Here is a 22818-nt window from a genome sequence, read left to right as displayed (position 1 = left end):
ATCTGATAACAGGTTGCGTTTTGGTTCCGTCTTATCGTCGCGTCGCGGTCAGCCAGAATTCTTTCGTAGAGGAAGGGAAGCCTTGATTTTTGGGCGAGAATGTCGACTGGTGGGACTGTTTTGTAGGGTGGGTGAATTAATTTAAAAAGAATAAAGGTATGATTGGCTTCGACAAAAGGCTGAAACCATATAATATTTAAAATAAAAACTAACAAAAAAAACATGTTAGGCGTCATCCATAAAGTATGTCACGCTCTAGGGGGGGAGGGGGGGTCTGAGCAAGTGTGACAGTGCGTGTTATAAGCATAGGAAAAGCGTGACAAAGGGGGGGAGGGGGGGTAAATTTTGGCTGATTTCAGCGTGACGTACTTTATGGATGAAGCCTTAGCATGGTTTTTAAACACCTGTGATGTTCTAGGTGATCCAAAACATTTGGAAATTTTTAGTAAGAGACTTACCAAAGGTAATTCTGATGTTAAGTCGTGACTGAAAAAGAAGGCGTGTCAACCAAGAATTGTTTAAAAACAACGACGAAATAAAGGATAATCTAAATGGCCGACTGCCAATTTGAACGATTAATGGGAAATTTTAACCCATGAAACCGACAATCGCCTCTGTGAGATAGGAATCTCAGCTAGCTAGTCTGAAAAACATTTTTTTTTGCTAAATTCATTTGCTTTTGCTTCTAAATTCTTTTGCTTTTGTCTTTTGTTAAAATTGAAATGAAGTTTCAAAATATTTCTAACAAGGATAGTTCTAAAAGAGTCTTGGAATTCTAGCATTCGCTGAACATAAGCCGTGCATAAAAAAACAGAACTTTTAAAAAATATATATTGAAAGACAATAAGCATTTTTAAACGTATTTATATATTTCAGACCATTTTCCATGATTTCAACCATCTATTTTTTTAATATTTTTTTTAATTTACTTAAACTTGGTAGGGGTCTTCTCTATGACCAAAGAAGCGATGTTGCGTCATTGTATCGTCAATGCAAGTTTTCATACAAATTTGACAGCTGCCCATTAGGGTGCCCAAAATGTATGACTTTAAAAAAAAACCCAAAACCTCCACAAGCTGAATATTGTTGCTATTCAGGTATTGTCTGCAGAGTGCACTACTTCCATAAAAATGTTCTCAAAAGTGAGATTCCTATTAGAAATTTAATGCTCTACAAATTTGTCGATCTTGTCTAAGCTGCAAAACTGGATTCTGAAAAAATATTAGCGATATTTAATAGTAATTTTTTGTATGAAAACCTTTTTTTACCAACTTCAGACTCAAGCATCAATAGGTTAACCTTAACCAATTTCGTTCAAAATTGACTATGAAGCATAAAAAAACTCAAAAAACCTTTTTTCACTCGTGGAGCAGAGGGTAATGATCACACAAAATTCAAAAATGGTTTTTAAGTATTCTTGAATCTGTCTTTCTGAATTTCTGGAAAATCATGGACAAAGAAGTCAAAACATTCTTTTACTAAAACTTCTATTTTTGTCAAAAAACACAATTGCACACATGCACAGCAAAAAAGTAGTAATCCAGCTGCGTGTAAAAAACCTGGGTGTGAAGTAAATGTTGCATTATTTTATAAAATTCTATGTAATATTACACCCTGAAATATGTAGCCCATCAGTATAGAAACCTTCTTGTCCGAAATGTCAAGCTCAAATATGGGTCATTCCAGGTCAACTGAGTACACCTTTGGACTCGACCTTCACCGATTTGGACCAAACTTGGAGGGAACGTTAATCTATCGATAGTTAACAGAAATCCCAAGTTTGGTGCTGATTAAACCATCCCTCTATTTTTGGCACCGCCCTCTTTTTTGGCGATTTTCTAAAAAACTTTTTTTTCTTTTAATCATAACTTTGCAACTATTTGAGCAAAAGAATTTCTACAGGTTGCATTTTATAGAAAATTTTCCAAGGAATTCGATAAAAATAAAATTTTAACCCTTAAACGCCCACTAATATTATATTTTAACGTTTTAAGTATAAAAATTCAGTTTTGATCAATTGCTTATATTTTTATTTGTTTAATTTTTTCACCATCGTGTTCCCCGGACAATTTTACATAATAATCAATGTGGACTTCAAACTAAAATGAACTATTGACGAGATACAGCGATTTTACTGAAAAAAGTTTGATTTTGCGCAGCACTCGGAAGTTCATGGTGTACTTTTCAACAAACAGGAATGAATCTCGCATAATTCGGTTTTTATATGTGAGAAACTTATTTCGGATTTGAATTCATAGGACAGAGTGCAGTGCAAAATCAAACTTTTTTCAGTAAAATCGCTGTATCTCGCCAATAGTTCATTTTAGTTTGAAGTCTACATTGATTATTATGTAAAATTGTCCGGGGAACACGATGGTGATAAAATAAAACAAATAAAAATATAAGCAATTGGTCAAAACTGAATTTTTATACTTAAAACGTTAAAATATAATATTAGTGGGCATTTAAGGGTTAAAATTTTATTTTTATCGAATTCCTTGGACAATTTTCTATAAAATGCAACCTGTAGAAAGTCTTTTGCTCAAATAGTTGCAAAGTTATGATTAAAAGAAAAAAAAGTTTTTTAGAAAATCGCCAAAAAAAGAGGGCGGTGCCAAAAATAGAGGGATGGTTTAATCAGCACCAAACTTGGGATTTCTGTTAACTATCGATAGATGAACGTTCCCTCCAAGTTTGGTCCAAGTCGGTGAAGGTCGAGTCCAAAAGTGTACTCAGTTGACCTGGAATGACCCATATGCGTTTATCTTTACAGCTTTTCATCGGTCTGATGGCCGAGCGGGCTAAGGCGCCAGTCCGTACTGTTGGTGCAACTTTTTTTTTGTTTTTACAAAACTTGTACATGCAGCGTGTAATATTAAGTGTCTATTTTGACGAAGATGATGTGCATGCTTTTGCATGCGATTTTACCATCGGATTTTTTACTGTGTGCACATGCATTGTTGTGCATGCTTCTCTATGCTTTTTTTTTAATTGCCCCCATCAATAACTACAACTTTGCCGAAGACACCAAATCGATCAGATAATTCCTACAAAAGTTACAGATTTTCGAATGCAAAAGAAAGGCGACAACTTAGGCTTTCGATGAAAAATAAATTTTAAAAACGTAGCTTTATACACTTTTAACTCAAATAAAAACTTTATTTGCTGATTTCAAGTTCTCGGGGCTGGAGACTATTTTAAATATTTTTTTATGACTTTTAACAGGGTGCTGAGACAGGATTTCTTGAAAAAAAATGATTTCGGTATATCAATCGAACTTAAAGTACCATGCTCCTCCATCAAAATTAGTTTCCAGTACATTTTAATGGAGACGCATGGTGCTTTATGTTCAATTAATGCAACGAATTTCGATATTAAAAAAAAATCATGTCTCAGAATCCTGTTAATAGATTATCACCATTTTGGATATGTTATGTGGAATATCCTGAAAAATCATAAAAATATATTTTCAACTGTGAGCTCTTTGGTTAATTCGCTGCGGAAAATTGTCAAAAAACGTCATTTTTTGACCACCCTATTTCGGATAGGACCACCGAAACCGCTCAACAAAAAAGCTGATCTAATTATTTTGGCCAAAAAACTCCCAAGATAGGTTTGAGCCAAATCGGAGCACTTATGATCTGGATCCTGCTGGTTTGACGTGAAATCGCTGAATTATAAAATATTTATAAAACAGACGAAAGTTGGCTCCAACATCTCATACATTTCCAAAGATAATTCAAAGTAATTAAACATATTTTGTACTTCTTTGTGATTTATTTATATTCAAATAAGCTTTTTTATTCGATTGTTTGAAAGATGGATTGATTTTTTTTTTAATATTCAAAAAACGAAATTAAAACAGAGTTAAATAAACTTCAAAGCAAAAAAAGTTGAATTTTGGATTGTTGAAAATTTGGCAGGTTGAATATTACATCTTTTTTGAGTAATATTACTTAAAAAATGTGTAAAAATGTGAACCTGATTAATATTCACCTGAAACTGATGAAAATTCATAATTTTCTGATGCAATATTACAATTTTTTTGCCAGAAAATCTGTCAATATTTCCTGATGAATATTACCATCATTTTTGTTTTACTGTGTTTATTACCCACCCTGCAAACGGCTCCCAATTTCGACGATCATCTAATGTAGCAGCGGTAATTTAAAAAGCAAAACAACACACAGAACCCATCGTGCAAAAGACCTCCAAAGTGCCCCAATCAGAGGCCGTTCTGTGTTTATGATAACGTCCATCGCAACGTATCGTCGTCATCGTCTGCGGCCTATCTTAAGATAAGGAAAAGCCCTCCCGAGAGAAGCGCCAACCACCTTCGAGCGACGACCATCAGTTGAGTGTAGCAATGAGTGAAGCCGAGTCTCGATCCGGCCCGGAGCCGGAAGTTCCCATGCAAGAGGGTTCTCCACCACCGGCCGGTCCAACCAAACGGGTTATCGATACGAACCTGCTGATGGCCAGGGCCATCCGCGAGGGAACTCCCCCAAAGGCCACCTCCGAGGTCGAGCCCGCGCCCGACGGTGTCAAGGTGGAACAGGAAGCGGCCACGACCCCCAGCGGAGACGAGCAACCTCCGAAGCCGAAGCTCAAGAAGCGCATCGTGATCCGGCGGATCGTCAGGAAGAAGAAGGTGGTGCCCAAGAAGGACGAAAAGTTCTGTGAGTGTTCATCGCGCGTTTAAGCGTTTTGCTAATCCGGTTTGAGTTATTAAGTGTTGGACACGGACTCTGTGACGCAAACTTGCACGTTGCGCGTACGAAGACTTATCACGATGTGTTAATCGCCTGTTATCAGATCGCCGTGTTTTTACCTCGTTCGTGACTATTGCATCCTCTCTTCCCTACGTCTGGAACGCGACTTTATACAACGGATTTAGTGACGGAGACGCAACGTTATATGAAGAACTAGGAAACTGGACAACAAGATGCCCGTGTGTTATCTTGCACTATTTAGATAAGAATCTTAGCAGGCTTAGTCCATGAGATCACATAAATATTACGTTTAAAAGTTACAAAAATTAGTCTTTATACGACATATTTTTGTATTCAGCTAGTTTTATCGATCCTTTGATATTACCGTAACAAAAAAATTACGTCACTATTTATTTCAACTTTTCATGCGTGTACTTGCCAAATTATCCGTATGACCGCAATACGATAACTGTTAAAATGTATAAGCATATAAATAAGTATATAACATTGTTTCGCTTTCTTTAGCTGCAAAGAATGTCGTAAATTTCTTGTTTTCAGCTTTCTTTTTTCTCCCCGAGAGCAAGTCACCGGCGAAAACAACCAAAACACCTCCCGCCAGAAAACATCCTTGCACGCACGCACGAACTCACGTAAACAAATTCCTTCGGTCAAGGCTGCGAGCGTTCCGACGGCAGGAGCCCACAAACAATTTTGCACTCGCTTGGCCACTAATTAACTTTCTGCCTTAATTTACCTCCTCACTTCTACCGAAACTTGCTGTGGGCAATCAATTCAGATGATTTTGTGAAAGGTGAAAACTTTAAAGTACGAAAATTTGGAAAAAAAACACATCAAGTGATGATGGTTCTCAACAGCGATGCGTCAAAAATGGTAGGGTATTGGTAACCTCGTAAGTTTGTGCATTCCACCAGAAATGTTTCCACCTTTACCAAAATTACCTTGGCCTCTCCACAAACTACTGATAAACTCACGTTTGTCGGGAGGAAAAAATATTGCGGCGATTTCACCGACAACCAAAAAAAACAACAACCACATAAACACTAATATAGCACAATGAACTTTGGTTTCGTGACTAGTCGAGCGTGTGTTATTGTGTGTGTTTACTGTTCAGCAAAAAAAAAATACCAACGCTTGAAAACATCCTGTAAAAAAAGCTTGGCGAAATCGCAGACCACCACACCCAGTTGGAACTGAAAATTGACTTGTTGGGCGGGAAGGACGTGAGGTGGAAATTATAAGCTCGATAGCAAGAAAACAACAACATCTGAGCGTGACTGGATGGTTTTAAAAAGTGACGATGAATTGTTGATAACAAATTTTGGTGGAAGAAAGAAAAAGCGTGGTAGTTCGAGGAATTAGGTTATCTCAGATATTAGAGTCTTTTTGAGCAAGCAAAATACATCAATCTTGATTTATCTTCTTAACGGTACACATCAAGCAGAGATTTTGCACCAAGATTTTTGTTACATACATTTTAGTATCTTCAAAACTACAGGAGCTATCGTTAGCATTTTTATTCATCCCCTAAAGTACTGTTTACAAAACAATTTAGAACAAAGTTTGTTCCGCAACTTGCCAATGGTATTTCGGGTTAAAACGCGTTTGACACACGTACATGCCCGACTATCGTAAACATTTGTAATTATAATTCGGAACTCCGGCAACCAAATTAAACCAAACAAATGGTTTTGTTATTGTTTTATTGTTTACATTGCGTGCTCTATTTTTTGTTTATTCAAGGTCAAACATAAAACGCTTTTTTCTCGGAACGCCAAAAAGCGACGTGCGAGAAGATAGCACGACAACGTCTATTTAGTAATTTTGTTCTACTCTTTTCACTAAATTGACAGTTTTGCAGATATTTCTATGAAAATTACTCTTGTGAATTGTGTTTGTTCGCTTTAAAAAAATGTCTTTTAAATTTATAAAATGTAAAAACTTGATCCAAATGACGATCCTACGTAATCGGCCAATTTCAACTATTTTATTTTTTTGATTTCGTTCAAACTTTACGGGGCCTTCCCTATGACCAAATATGCTATTTTGTGTCACCGGTTCACCCATTCAATTCTTCATAAACTTTTGGCAGCTGTCCATTAGGGTGACAATAAAAAAGATCAACACCACATAATTGGAGTCCTTAGGCAAAAATAAGTAACTGTGAATTTTTTTAGCGAAATCGGTTGAGGGTTAAGGGGAATCGGCAGGCTTTGCCATATTTTGGCCAGATTTGGCGCGTCCCACTTATTGATTTTTTAAAAATCCATTTCAACGAAATTTAAAAAAACCATGAGCATGACGCTATAGTACACATTCTAGGGAATCACTGTAAAAAAAATCAAATCTCTAAGTCCAAATATGAACAACTAGTTTAGTTTTTCAGTTAAACTCATGATTTTCATACTTCTCCATACGATTCCCGTAGACTTTGCGGAAAATCAGAGGAGCACAGTTCATCACAAGATTTTGTTATTATTTTCCTGTATTCACCAATGTTGTTATATACCGTTAGATTCGTTATGATGTAACGAACACGTTGGTATATATAAATCAATGTTTCAATAACTTTTATAACACACTTTTTTGATTACCAAAAAATAAAACAAGATATTTGCTACTCGCGCAAGGCAACGGGCAACGAATAAAAGGAGAAACCTCAGAGATCAAAAAATCCCGTGCGCCGTGTGTCGGCGCGTGGATTGTGCTGGCCGCACGCACACACTCTCATGGCGCGCAAGCAGATATTTTGATTCATTCCTTGATGTGTTTGATTTAGATTTTATTATTACGGGATATTGCGAGATTTAGATAATGCTAATTTCTACTTTTATTGTGAACTTCATTGAAAAATAATAATAATAATAATGCAAAATCTTCAAGCTAATGAGCAACGGTAATTTATGATTGCTTGTATCGAAATAGAATATAAATGAACACAAATCAGGAATAAAATATAATAACATGTAAATGAATGGAATGTGATAATGATTCCAGTAGGACTTACTAATGAATTTAAATATGTGTAATTTAAAAAAATAGCAATTGAAAATATTCTAAATAAAATGAGGCCATTACAAGAAATGTTCAATGTTTCAAAATTAAATAAAAAGACAAAAAGTATCACAAAATGCTTTCAAACAGTTATAGATCTATTGTCTCAAATGTATTCTGAATAATTTTAAATCGATTTTACAAGCAAAATAAAAATTTAAATTTCATGCAATCAATAATTGTTTGGCCTCTGTTTTTTGGGATTTTTGGGGGAAAAGAAGAGGAAAAAACGAAATAATTGTTTTTACCAGGAGGTGGGAGAAGTTATCTAGTAATGTTCTAAAAAGTTATCTAGTAAAGTACTAAAACTTGAAATACATCGCCACTAGATTACTTTTTATTACAGAAGTTATCTAGTAGCGATGTTTTTTTTTTTTAATAAACAAAGAATTATAGATATATAAAATAGATAACCAAGCAACTAGGTAACTTCTCAAAATATTTGTGCTTGCTAGATAACTTCGGAACATTTTTCAATAATTTCTGATATTACTAGATAACAATGCTACTAGATAACTTCTCCAACAAAATTTTGCTAACTAGATAACTGAAATTCCACCAATATTTTTGGCTTTCTAGATAACTTCGAAACATTTTTATATAATTTCTGAAATTACTAGATAACCAAGCACTAGATAACTTCTCAAAAAAAAAATCAAATATTTTTGGCTTACTAGATAACTGCGGAATATTTTTTAATAATTTCTGAAGTTACTAGATTACCAAGCTACTAGAAAACTTCTCAAAAAAAAAAATCAAATATTTTTGGCTTACTAGATAACTGCGGAATATTTTTTAATAATTTCTGAAATTATTAGATAACCAAGCACAAGATAACTTCTAAAAAAAATCAAATATTTTTGGCTTACTAAATAGCTTCGGAATATTTTTTAATAATTTCTGAAATTACTAGATAACCAAGCACTTGATAACTTCTAAATAAAAAAATCCAATATTTTTGGCTTACTAAATAACTTCGGAATATTTTTTAATAATTTCTGAAATTACTAGATATCCAAGCTTCTAGATAACTTCTCCAGAAAAAAATTCCTATATTTTTGGCTTACCAGATAACTTTGGAATATTTTTTAATAATTTCTGAAATTACTAGATAACCAAGCACTTGATAACTTCTAAATAAAAAAATCCAATAATTTTTTCTAACTTAATAACTTCGGAATATTTTTTAATAATTTCTGAAATTACTAGATATCCAAGCTTCTAGATAACTTCTCCAGAAAAAAATTCCTATATTTTTGGCTTACCAGATAACTTTGGAATATTTTTTAATAATTTCTGAAATTACTAGATAACCAAGCACTTGATAACTTCTTAATAAAAAAATCCAATATTTTTGGCTTACTAAATAACTTCGGAATATTTTTTAATAATTTCTGAAATTACTAGATAACCTAGCACAAGATAACTTCTCAAAAAAAATCAAATATTTTTGGCTTTCTAGATAACTTCGGAATATTTTTTAATAATTTCTGAAATTACTAGATAACCAAGCACAAGATAACTTCAAAAAAAATACAAATATTTTTGGCTTACCAGATAACTTCGAAATATTTTTTAATAATTTCTGAAATTACTAGATAACCAAGCACAAGATAACTTTAAAAAAAAAATCAAATATTTTTGGCTCACTAGATAACTTCGGAATATTTTTATATAATTTCTGAAATTACTAGATAACCAAGCACTTGATAACTTCTTAATAAAAAAATCCAATATTTTTGGCTTACTAAATAACTTCGGAATATTTTTTAATAATTTCTGAAATTACTAGATAACCAAGCACAAGATAACTTCTCAAAAAAAATCAAATATTTTTGGCTTTCTAGATAACTTTGGAATATTTTTTAATAATTTCTGAAATTACTAGATAACCAAGCACTTGATAACTTCTTAATAAAAAAATCCAATATTTTTGGCTTACTAAATAACTTCGGAATATTTTTTAATAATTTCTGAAATTACTAGATAACCTAGCACAAGATAACTTCTCAAAAAAAATCAAATATTTTTGGCTTTCTAGATAACTTCGGAATATTTTTTAATAATTTCTGAAATTACTAGATAACCAAGCACAAGATAACTTCAAAAAAAATACAAATATTTTTGGCTTACCAGATAACTTCGAAATATTTTTTAATAATTTCTGAAATTACTAGATAACCAAGCACAAGATAACTTTAAAAAAAAAATCAAATATTTTTGGCTCACTAGATAACTTCGGAATATTTTTATATAATTTCTGAAATTACTAGATAACCAAGCACTTGATAACTTCTTAATAAAAAAATCCAATATTTTTGGCTTACTAAATAACTTCGGAATATTTTTTAATAATTTCTGAAATTACTAGATAACCAAGCACAAGATAACTTCTCAAAAAAAATCAAATATTTTTGGCTTTCTAGATAACTTCGGAATATTTTTTAATAATTTCTGAAATTACTAGATAACCAAGCACAAGATAACTTCTCCAGAAAAAAATTCCAATATTTTTGGCTTACTAGATAACTTCGGAATATTTTTATATAATTTCTGAAATTACTAGATAACCAAGCACTTGATAACTTCTAAATAAAAAAATTCAATATTTTTGGCTTACTAAATAACTTCGGAATATTTTTTAATAATTTCTGAAATTATTAGATAACCAAGCACAAGATAACTTCTCAAAAAAAATCCATTATTTTTGGCTTTCTAGATAACTTCGGAATATTTTTTAAATAATTTCTGAAATTACTAGATAACCAAGCACAAGATAACTTCTAAAAAAAATCTAATATTTTTGGCTTACCAGATAACTTCGGAATATTTTTTAATAATTTCTGAAATTACTAGATGACCAAGCACAAGATAACTTCTCAAAAAAAAAATCTAATATTTGTGGCTTACTAGATAACATTGGAATATTTTTTAATAATTTCTTAAGTTACTAGATAACCAAACTACTAGATAACTTCTCCAAAAAAAATCCATTGTTTTTGGCTTACTAGATAACATCGGAATATTTTTAAATAATTTCTGAAGTTACTAGATAACTTCTCCAAAAAAAATCCAATATTTTTGGCTTACCAGATAACATTGGAATATTTTTTAATAATTTCTGAAATTACTAGATAACCAAGCTACTAGATAACTTTAAAAAAAATCATTTTTTTTAGAAGTTATCTTGTGCTTGGTTATCTAGTTATTTCAGAAATTATTAAAAAATATTTCGAAGTTATCTTGTAAGCCAAATATATTGGATTTTTTTTATTTAGAAGTTATCAAGTGCTTGGTTATCTAGTAATTTCAGAAATTATATGAAAATATTTTGAAGTTATCTAGTAAGCCAAAAATATTGGATTTTTTTTATTTAGAAGTTATCAAGTGCTTGGTTATCTAGTAATTTCAGAAATTATTAAAAAATATTCCAAAGTTATCTAGTAAGCCAAAAATATTGGATTTTTTTTTTGGAGAAGTTATCTAGTAGCTTGGTAATCTAGTAACTTCAGAAATTATTAAAAAATATTCCGCAGTTATCTAGTAAGCCAAAAATATTTGATTTTTTTTTTTGAGAAGTTATCTAGTGCTTGGTTATCTAGTAATTTCAGAAATTATATAAAAATGTTTCGAAGTTATCTAGTAAGCCAAAAATATTGGTGGAATTTCAGTTATCTAGTTAGCAAAATTTTGTTGGAGAAGTTATCTAGTAGCATTGTTATCTAGTAATATCAGAAATTATTGAAAAATGTTCCGAAGTTATCTAGCAAGCAAAAATATTTTGAGAAGTTACCTAGTTGCTTGGTTATCTATTTTATATATCTATAATTCTTTGTTTATTAAAAAAAAACATCGCTACTAGATAACTTCTGTACTAAAAAGTAATCTAGTGGCGATGTATTTCAAGTTTTAGTACTTTACTAGATAACTTTTTAGAACATTACTAGATAACTTCTCCCACCTCCTGGTAAAAACAATTATTTCGTTTTTTCCTCTTCTTTTCCCCCAAAAATCCCAAAAAACAGAGGCCAAACAATTATTGATTGCATGAAATTTAAATTTTTATTTTGCTTGTAAAATCGATTTAAAATTATTCAGAATACATTTGAGACAATAGATCTATAACTGTTTGAAAGCATTTTGTGATACTTTTTGTCTTTTTATTTAATTTTGAAACATTGAACATTTCTTGTAATGGCCTCATTTTATTTAGAATATTTTCAATTGCTATTTTTTTAAATTACACATATTTAAATTCATTAGTAAGTCCTACTGGAATCATTATCACATTCCATTCATTTACATGTTATTATATTTTATTCCTGATTTGTGTTCATTTATATTCTATTTCGATACAAGCAATCATAAATTACCGTTGCTCATTAGCTTGAAGATTTTGCATTATTATTATTATTATTTTTCAATGAAGTTCACAATAAAAGTAGAAATTAGCATTATCTAAATCTCGCAATATCCCGTAATAATAAAATCTAAATCAAACACATCAAGGAATGAATCAAAATATCTGCTTGCGCGCCATGAGAGTGTGTGCGTGCGGCCAGCACAATCCACGCGCCGACACACGGCGCACGGGATTTTTTGATCTCTGAGGTTTCTCCTTTTATTCGTTGCCCGTTGCCTTGCGCGAGTAGCAAATATCTTGTTTTTTTTTTTTGGTAATCAAAAAAGTGTGTTATAAAAGTTATTGAAACATTGATTTATATATACCAACGTGTTCGTTACATCATAACGAATCTAACGGTATATAACAACATTGGTGAATACAGGAAAATAATAACAAAATCTTGTGATGAACTGCGCTCCTCTGATTTTCCGCAAAGTCTACGGGAATCGTATGGAGAAGTATGAAAATCATGAGTTTAACTGAAAAACTAAACTAGTTGTTCATATTTGGACTTAGAGACTTGATTTTTTTTACAGTGATTCCCTAGAATGTGTACTATAGCGTCATGCTCATGGTTTTTTAAATTTCGTTGAAATGGATTTTTAAAAAATCAATAAGTGGGACGCGCCAAATCTGGCCAAAATATGGCAAAGCCTGCCGATTCCCCTTAAGGGTCGATTTATATCGTTTGAGTAGATGAAATAAATACTTTTCATGCAAAAACGTCTTCTTTAAATCGTTAATAACTCGTCTGGGTTAACTCGGATCATTTTGCGGTCTTGGACAAAATTTTTTGTCATAAAATTTTACATAAAAATCTTACACTTAACACTGATTCGAAATAAACATCATCTTTTGGATGAATTTTGATTTTTTTTACTTTTCTAAACACATTTTTTTTAATTTTCCCATACAATCTTCAATTATAAAAAGCAACCCTTTAACCTTAACCGATTTTGCTCAAATTTGGCTCAGTTACTTATTTTTACCTAAATAATCAAATCTCTTACGATTTTTCAAAATTTTCATTTTTTCTCGTCATCCACCTGTCCATACAAAAATGGTAGGTAAATATTCGAAAACCTGTAACTTTTGAAGGAAATTTCTGATCAATTTGGTGTCTTGGGCAAAGTTGTAGGTATTGATGAGGGCTGTTCAACTTATTTTTCACAAAACTCAATTTCCCAAAATTGTTCTTTTTTATTTTCTAGATTTTTTATATGTTTTAGGTGAAAGAAGACAAAACTTTTGAGCCATAGCGAGGTATGGTCATACATTTTGCCTCCGAGTTATGATTTTTTTTCTTTAAGCCGCTGTATCTCAGCAAGATCCAACATAGTTTATGGATCGCCCCTAACGTGATCGCAGCACCAAAGAGGTCCTAATAAAAATAAGTGATAAGTAAAAAAACATACTGCCTACAGACTTTTTGTCAAGATTGTACATACACCACCGTGGGGAAATAGATCGCGGTTATGTAAATTCAGACCATTTTTTAAACTGCTTGTAATTTTAGGTAGGTAAATCAGATCTTGAAAATTCTTAATCCACAAGAAAAGTAATTTCAGAATATTATACGGCAGGTTTTCATGCAAAAACCACCCGAAAAACGCAAATATTTCACTGAAATTAAACTTTTGGTGGCTGTATCTTGAAAACGCGGCACTTTATCAAAAAAAACTGTAAAGTACTTTTCGACTGCAAATTCAAATTTACACAACAAAAAATGAGGTAAAATAATATACACATTTTTAATTTTAATTTTTTTACATAAATCACTTTTTTTCTGAATCATAACATAAATTTTTGACTATACTTCGTCTGTTGTGTGCTATCTTGTGACAACTACCATTTAGTACTTTTCGAGAAAATCGATTTTTAAAGTTTGATGGTAAATAATTTCAAAACTATGAATGATGGAGTCAAACTTTTTGAAGCAATCGGTTCGTATACTATCGCTTAACAAACGCTCCAAGTTTCAACTAATTTGATAACACCAGTTAAAAGATACAGTAAATTATGTAAACGTGTCACAAGTGTGTTTTGAAAGTAAAATTGTACAACGTGTCCATACGAACTAAAATAAGCTCAAATCAATGGTTTAATCGACTTAATCAGTATATGTTTAAAAACAAAAGATGTAATTGCTTTAAAAAATAAGTATCAACACAAATTTGGGGTAATTTTGAACAATTTTCCACATTTTCCAACAACATGTATGACTTGTCACAAGTGTGCACGATCATTTTGATGATTAAATGGTCTATGTCACAAGTTTGTTTTGCGATATCCGGGAAATGGAAGCGAATTTCCAAAATCGGGTTAAAGCATCTTGTAGTGTTTGTTAAGTATAGCAAAACGTTATCATTTACTCATTTTCGACCAAAATGGTCGTTGTCACAAGATAGCACACAACAGACGACCTCACCATGACTCAAAAGTTGCGGGTTTAGTTCCCTAAAACATATAAAAAATCTTGAAAATAAAAAAAATACCAATATTGGGGAATCGAGTTTTTGTGATAAAATGATCAATCAAAAAAACAGCAAGATTTATTTTTTCGTATACCTATTTTTTCTACAACTTTGTCGAGATTAGTGCTCTACCACGGGGACGCGCTGTCTTGTTTTTGCATGTTCATTTTCATTTCTTTTGTGTCGTTGTTTGTGTGCTTGGGTGAGTGGTTATCTCGGTGGATATTATAATTAAATAATGGGGGGGGTCATTGTGCTAACGAATATTGTTGCGTGTCAGTCGAAGTCGTGATTATTCAGGTTATTTTTTTTTTTGTGTGTGCTTTTGTGTCGCTGTTCGTATGGGGTGAGGGATTGTGGTAATTTTACTGTCTGCGTGTAAATTTATCAACTCACTATATGATTTATATAATTGTTTATATTATTCCTCATCCTTTTCCTTTCCTGTAACATACCATCTCCTCATACCATATATGATCAAATTGTTTAAATTAACGAAACTTTCTAGAACTGCATGAGAACCATCTGGAGCATTTTTATTTTAAATTACTACAATTTTTTTACAGCTTCCTGGAGTCATCTTGATTTTATTTACTATATTTATTATATGTATTATATTTGTTTCATTTATTATTTTTACAAAACTACATGCTTATTATATAATACACTGAAGACTCACATTTACACGTACAAACTTCCAAATCATTTAATACATTACGCATTCAACCATTTTCATCGGCCCGATGAAATTCCCCTAACCCCCATTCCAAACCTCCCAAAAATATTCCGTTCACTTTTAAAAGTCGCATGGGTTCCCTGCACTTTTGCCACTAGTGAACAACAAAAACATCCCCTCCCAAATCCCCACGGGACTGTATGGGCGTAGCCTTGGAGCACAGTGTGGAAATTTACGTTCTTAGATATTTTTGGATGTACCGGGCAGCAATCAAATTGTCTAAGAATATTGAATTGACCATTGTGGCACCCCCTACAGCGTGGTGCAGACCCGTTATGCTATGCTATGCTATGCTATACCTATTTTTTCTACAACTTTGTCGAAGATTCCAAATTGATCAGATAATTCCTTTAAACATTACAGATTTTCGAATATTTACGTGTCATTTGTGTACGGCCGGGAACCGAGGTGTAGGGGTAAGCGTGATTGCCTCTCACCCAGTCGGCCTGGGTTCGATCCCAGACGGTCCCGGTGGCATTTTTCGAGACGAGATTTGCCTGATCATGCCTTCCGTCGGACGGGAAGTAAATGTTGGCCCCGGACTAACCTAGAGGTTAGGTCGTTAGCTCAGTCCAGGTGTAGGAGTCGTCTCCCTGGGTCCTGCCTCGTAGGAGTCGCTGGTAGGTAGTTGGACTAACAATCCAAAGGTCATCAGTTCGAATCCCGGGATGGATGGAAGCTAAGGTGTAATAATAGGTTTGCAATTGCCTCAACAATCAAGCCTTCGAACACCTAGTTTCGAGTAGGAATCTCGCAATCGAGATCGCCAAGGCAATGCTATAGAGCGATTTTTTTTTTTGTGTATGACCATCTGCCAAAATGTATGGAGACTTGTATGGGTGAACCAATGACACAAAATGGCTTCTTTGGACTTTGGCAAGGCCCCCACAAAGTTTGAGCCAAATTAAAAAAAATACAAAAAGGGTCAAAATTGGCCGATTTCGTAGAGAGTTGCTCTGCTGTGGAATCATTCTAACAAGCCAAGCGCCTCCATTGAGTATAACATTCTTAGAATAAATCCATGGAGCCGCTTGGTTTTTTAAGAAATATTCCTTAATCTTCATAACTTAACTCCTATTCTTATCAGCAGTCACAGATGTCAAAATGTAAGCTGTGATTTTTTTAATCGAGTATTTTTTTTGCATTTGTGGAGCGAGTGCTTAACCTGCCAAACATGTGAAAATTTTCCCTTTTTTCTTCAAAGATGATCAAATTCTTAACAAAATTACCTCTATCCAGAAAGACTTTTAAGTAATTGCGCAACTACATTGACCATCACACCATTGTCTTATAAATTTATCAATTTGCTACAAACAAAAGCATCAACTATTATTTTTCACTTCCAATTGAACCATTTGTAAAGCCGCTCATTACAACCATTATCACCTTCGAAAACCATTACCACTACTTTGTGTGGAGGGGGCCACGTTTCAGCCACGTGGAAATTTTGCCGTTGGCGCTTTCCGCTTACAATCAATAGTGAAAAGGGTCAGCCAAGCGGGAATTATCTATGGGCGATGTTTTCCGCTTTTCCACCACCCCCAGAAAAGTTTGTGTTGCCCCAAAAGTTGCCTTTTGTTGGAAAACCATCACCAGTAGACCCAATTGGCAGGCACCCTCTGTCTGTTGCTTTTTGGATTCCTTTTGTGGGGGTGGTGGAGGTGTAACATTTTCACACTTTCAGCATAAATTATTCAACAAAGCTACGAGTGTGAGGTTGGGGAGGAAGGTAATTGCCCTACAGTCGGTTGGTTCGTCCGTGCTGCTGCTGTTGATGGGGAATCCGAGCTTTTTATTGTTGATTTGGGACCATGTAATCACTGACTGTACCGTGATTTTATCCGTGCCGGCCTTGGGCCTTCGCAATTGTGCTGATTGGCACTAAAGCGTAACAGGCACTAACTTTGTTTCAGCTTCGAGCTCTAGAAGTGAGTGGGAAATCGTGAACATTTGCATAATGAAGGTCCAAATTGGTTGCCACTAATATGGTAGCAAGCAAAGGAAGAATTTCGATGTAGAGCAGCTTGTAAAAAAAACTCGAGCAACTGGAAATTCCTCAAATTTCAACAATTTAAATGTCCTCCACTGATGAGCAGTGTGATGATCTAAAAATAATATTTAAAAATGCCACAGCTCTCATTTGAGAACTGTTTACAATAATGGCACTCCATCAACGGTGTCGAACATCTGTCCAAAAATGTGAAGCCGATGACCACAGCAAAAAAATGTGCACAAAATTGACAGTATTCTTTAGTAATAAATTATCAAAATAATTTCACACTGTGCACACAAAACGATGAAAAACGACCACGGGCTAAAACATGTGTCAAAGACCGGTTGAATGCTCAGCCGGTGTTTTTCGGGATGCCATAGATTTCCACTTTCGAATAAATCAAGCAAAATGCCACATTTTGGCCACGGTTCATCGCTCTGCCACTGAACCGCCATCATTTCTTGCACAGATGGACTTTGGCAGTGGAATCGACACGGGGCCAGTGAAAAGTACTGCAGTATCCAAAATCTTGCAACCGATTATAATTTTTAAACGACTAAAATTCCAAAATTTCCACACATATTTAATTTTCAGCATTGTAAATTCGACCATTATTTGCTGAGATATTGGCATTCGAAAATGGAGGGCGATTTAAGTGATACTTTAGAATTTAAAATTTTTCTGTTAGTTTTTTTAGGCAAAATTTTAGGAAAGTTTCAGAATTTTTTGAAAAAATCTTTTTCCGGGATGGATCACTTACCGGCACTGTTTTTAAAAATAGAAAAAAAAAACTGAACACTCGATTTTAAACCAAACTGCTTCAATAACTCAAAAGCGACAAAATTGAATATGGGACATTTATGCGATCAGGGGCAGTACAGTTGTTTTGCCATCATTAGTTTCCAAAACATCTAAGTATTGACAAAATTTTTATTTTTTGCGAAAAATAAAAATTTTGCGGTGCTGGATGTGAAGTAGCCATCTTGGCTTCGGTCGTGTTGTGCATCGCCGCGTTAAATTAGAAGGATTTTTCATTGCATTTGTCGTTTTTGTGACCGTGAAATGGGTACAATCAGTGGAATGAGTGATGGGCTATTTGGGAAAAGTGAAGTTTTCTCGGTTATTGCGGTTTTAAGTGTTTTTCCTGCGATTTTGTTTGGTGGAGTTGCCGATCGTGGGAGGGAGAGGGTGAGAGGGAGTTGACTAGTGTGTAGAGGGTGACGATTCTCGAGATTTTCAATTTCCCGGGAATCGAGAGTTGAACTTGGCCATTTCCCGGGAATTCCCGGGACCCGGGAGTTTTTTTTTTACTATGCCAATAGTGGGAAAATTTAAAAAGAAAAGTATTAAATTCATTATTTATTCGTTAAATTAAGTATCCTCATAATTTTGAGGAACTATATAGTTTACTATAATTGTTTTAAAATGTTTACCAATCACAATTCGCAATGAATGACTTTTCAAATGTGGCACAAGCTTGTTCCATGAACTTCTTATTGTTAAATTTTTGTGAAGTAAAAACATAGCTAATATATATAATTTCCCAGTATCGAGATTTTTGCAATATGATAAATAACGACTCAAAATAACAATTTAAACTTTTTTTCATCCTTTTTAAGGTCAACTGTAAATTTAAATTGAAGATATATTTACAGTTATCAGGAAAACCGGAGTATTCACAATTGGCGAACCTTAACTTTACAAAGATTACCGCTCCAGAGTTTTTTTTTTTTCAAAATATAATATAATATTGAGGTTGACGTGAAACATAAATTGACATCGCTTTGACATAAAAAAATAAATTACCTTGAAAATTAACTTAGGTACTTAGAATTAAAAAAAATATGAGAATTGCTATGCTCGAGAGAAGATATGGAATTTGAACTTATCTTGAAAAAGCTTTTACCTCTTAGAAATAATAAATAAAAATAATATTTCTAGAGTTTTCTTCATAACTTCCTATAAACACTCTGGATTTACAAAAAAAAAAAACATTTAATTTCATTTCTGGGGTGTAACTGCAGAGTATTTTTTAAGGTAAATTTTTGGGTCCACATTTTTTTGGCTTCTCTAGATTATAATTATTGGAATTTTTGACAAGTTAAAATTTAAAAAATAAAAAAAAATATATGAATAGGAAGATTAGAGAAGCATTGGTTTATTTGAATTTGAACATCGAACATTAAACACCCAATGTTACAAAACAATTTTGAATTTTTCAAATAATTCTTGATTAGTTTATATAATTTTGCTTCAAAATTTATAAGTTTAAAATTTCCCGGGAGTCTCGACCGAATTTCCCGGGAATCGAGAAGTCCAAAAATGGTCGATTTCCCGGGAAATTTTTCCCGGGAATTCCCGCTCGTCACCCTCTACTAGTGTGTGTGCTGTTTTGGTTCGCCGATGACAGCGACGAAACCGCGCCACTGCCGAAGCAATGACAGGAGGTGGATTCTGCTACAGCGTCGCGAGTGTTGGGTCAAACGTCATTCGATGTTGGGGTGTAGTTTTCGAGAAGGGCCAAATTTGAACATGCAGACTTTCTGCAAACCTACAGATTTTTGATCGAATGGGCCAAAAAGCAGTAAGAGAGAAAGTTCTGCGTCGTGCCTGGATATGGTCGTCGTGTGTGATGGATATGATCGGGGTGTGCGCCTCCAACCCATCGCTTGTCCGGCGCAGGGATGTGGCTCCACTGGCCTCGTCGTCAGCTGAGTGAACTTGCTATGAGCTGCTGCTTGCCGTAATCGTTGCTGGACTCGGGTGAGAGCGTTCTTTATTTTACTTTTTTCTATTTTTAGTTTATACTTTTGTCGCGTTCGGTTCCTTTTGTTTATTTTTTTAATTATTTTAACTGAATTTAAACAGTATTATATCATTAGTCATACAGAAGCGGTGCGCACGTCACAGTTTACATTGTTTGCTCATTTTGCTCACAGCAAGGCCGGTTTCGTGATATTCTTTTTGAGTCTCGTGTTTGGTCGGTTCGATTCGGTGTGCGTTTGTTCAAGCATGTTTGTTCGATTTTTTTGCGTCACGTTTATTGAATTTAATGTTTGCGCATCCTTCTTTATTACGAATTAAATTTTATTTTATTTTTATGTTTTGTATTCATAACTTCATCGCTTCCGTAAACGTAAAAATGAATCGTACTGGAATACATGATGATTGAAATTTAGGCGCATGGATCTTTTCTTTCCACAGCCGGCTGTCTAAGATTAGATCTCAAACAAATGTTCGCGTCGGGATTAAAATATAAAATACACTGAAATAATAATAACACTTTCTCAGCAGCAGCATCCGACTGCTTGCTTTGAGAATAAATTTTCAATCCTGTTAAAATAATAAACTTCACTTAATCTAAACGGGAATTGTCTCAACAGCAGCATCCGATTGCTTGCCTTGAGAATAAAAATCTAACAGTTAACATCATTTATGCCAATGGTCGTATCGCTTGCTTAGGGCGAATCCCAGACCTTTACCCATCACAACTACCAACTCCACGCGACATTTACGCATCCTTGTTGTTTAAATTCAATTAAATTTGATCAAATGGTCAGTTTGATCGAGTTCCACAATAAGGTTGGGAAAAAGAGCCTGCGGTTTCGCTACCTTTTTCTAAGTAAGTTCAGCATCAACACTTCCCGTGCTCCTAATCCTTATTCCTCTCCCGGTGAATGGTGGAGATGGGAGCGGCCGGCAATGGATGGCTCTCATGGTGCTACCTGTCCTGTTCTGGTAGAATTGGTTTTAATTCCCTCTAATCAATTTCTAAGCAACCTGGGCTGGACAATTATCACACATACATGACGAAATCCAGTCTGCAACCCGCTAAGATCACCATCTCCATGCGAATGCGAATGCGAATGCGAATGCGAAAAATAAAAATTTTGCGGTGCTGTTTATTGGAATTTTATAAAAATTCAAAATATTTTTAAACAAGCCCAAACATGCTAAATATGATTATCAATGCAGAAAAATGCATTTTAGATTGTTTTCAGTTGATTAGACTTCTATTTTCATGGAAATTTTGAAGTTTTTTGGTAAAATAGTTTTTTTGCCCTCTGATTTTTCAGACTAATTTTGAAGGGGGGGGGGGGAGCGACATATACATTGAAAAATATTTGCAACGGCCTAACTATTTTTTCTGAATAGTCCTCGTAAATACCTAAAACTGCTGAAGAAACCAAATAAAAATAATCCAGTTCCGGAATTCTGAGAGAATTGCATCCAAAAAATTTAAAATTATGTTTACTCAGCAACTATTAGAGAATCTTTCAATGTCAACTTTTAAACATTAGTGAATTTCATGAATTTTTGAGGATTTTTGTAGGATTTTCTAAATCAATCTTCCTTACAATTTGTCGATGAAACCTAACAATTCTCATCACACTGATTTTTCAATATTTTACTAGGCGTAGGATGACATTGAAAACGTATTTTTGGAGCAGTATTTTTTTTATTCCTTTTAAAACCAAAAGTTTAAACAATACATAAACTGCTAAGCATTCGAGGGTTAAATTTTATTTTATCTAAAACCTAAAGAAAGCCTTATGCTGTAATAGTAGCAAAGTTACAAGTAGAAGAAAATAAAGTTTTTTTTAGAAAATCGTCAAAAAAGAGGACATCACAGTAAAAAAATTCTGTGTAAAATCGCATGCAAAAGCATGCACATCACCTTTGTGAGAAAAAGCATGTAATATTGTATGAGAAAACGTTTACACAAAAAGCATGTACAAAACAAAAATAAATAAATTTTGCACACCCCAAAAATAACATCAATCTGGTGAGAGTCATATTCAGATTACCAAGTCCGCGCCCCAACCATCTCGGCTATCTCACCGCTGTGAATTTAGGTGGATCAACACCGATGTACCTGTACGTTCCCCATACCTCGTATACAGTTAATTCAGTATACGATGTACGGGAAACCTATTGCTACATCTGCGTAGCAAACATATACAAGACGGCGAGATAGCCGAGACGGTTGGGACGCGGACTTTGAAATCTGGATATGACTCTCACCAGGTTGATGTTTTTTTTGGGATGTGCAAAATTTATTTATTTTTCTTTTGAACATGCTTTTTGTGTACACGTTTTCTTATACAATATTACATGCTTTTGCTCACAAAGGTGATGTGCATGCTTTTGCATGCAATTTTACCATCGGATTTTTTGCTGTGATTGCCAAAAATAGAGAGATGGTCCAATCAGTACCAAACATGGGATTTCTGTTTACTAACGATAGATGAACGTTTCCTCCAGGGTTGGTCCAAATCAGCGAAGGCCGAGTCCAAAGGTGTACTCAGTTGACATGGATTGACCCATATGTAATTGCACTTCTTTCACATATAAGTTGAGATAAAATTACATTGAAAAAGAAGCAATATTCAACTACCGTAAACCGGGATGAAGGTGGCAGTGCG

The 22818-nt window shown here is 33.9% G+C and overlaps 1 protein-coding gene across 6 annotated transcripts in view; it reads left to right on the top strand.

Moving 5' to 3' along the window:
- Positions 1–22818, top strand: part of LOC120424784 (calcium-binding protein E63-1) — a 173856-nt gene that overhangs the window by 43760 nt on the left and 107278 nt on the right. Inside the window, exon 1 of one of the 6 annotated variants that reach the window (XM_039588986.2) lies at positions 4186–4679. The exons of 4 other annotated variants lie outside the window; for them this stretch is intronic. In XM_039588986.2, coding sequence (XP_039444920.1) covers positions 4367–4679 — 313 coding nt within the window. In that variant the 5' untranslated portion in view covers positions 4186–4366. Of the gene's footprint in view, positions 1–4185; positions 4680–22818 lie in introns of those variants that run through there. One more of the 6 variants, XM_039588985.2, reaches the window with a different exon arrangement.

The sequence above is a fragment of the Culex pipiens genome, chromosome 3, assembly GCF_016801865.2.
Source record: "Culex pipiens pallens isolate TS chromosome 3, TS_CPP_V2, whole genome shotgun sequence".
NCBI lineage: Eukaryota > Metazoa > Arthropoda > Insecta > Diptera > Culicidae > Culex > Culex pipiens.
The sequence above is the reverse complement of the archived record's forward strand: the minus strand, read 5'-3'. Positions and strand labels throughout refer to the sequence as shown.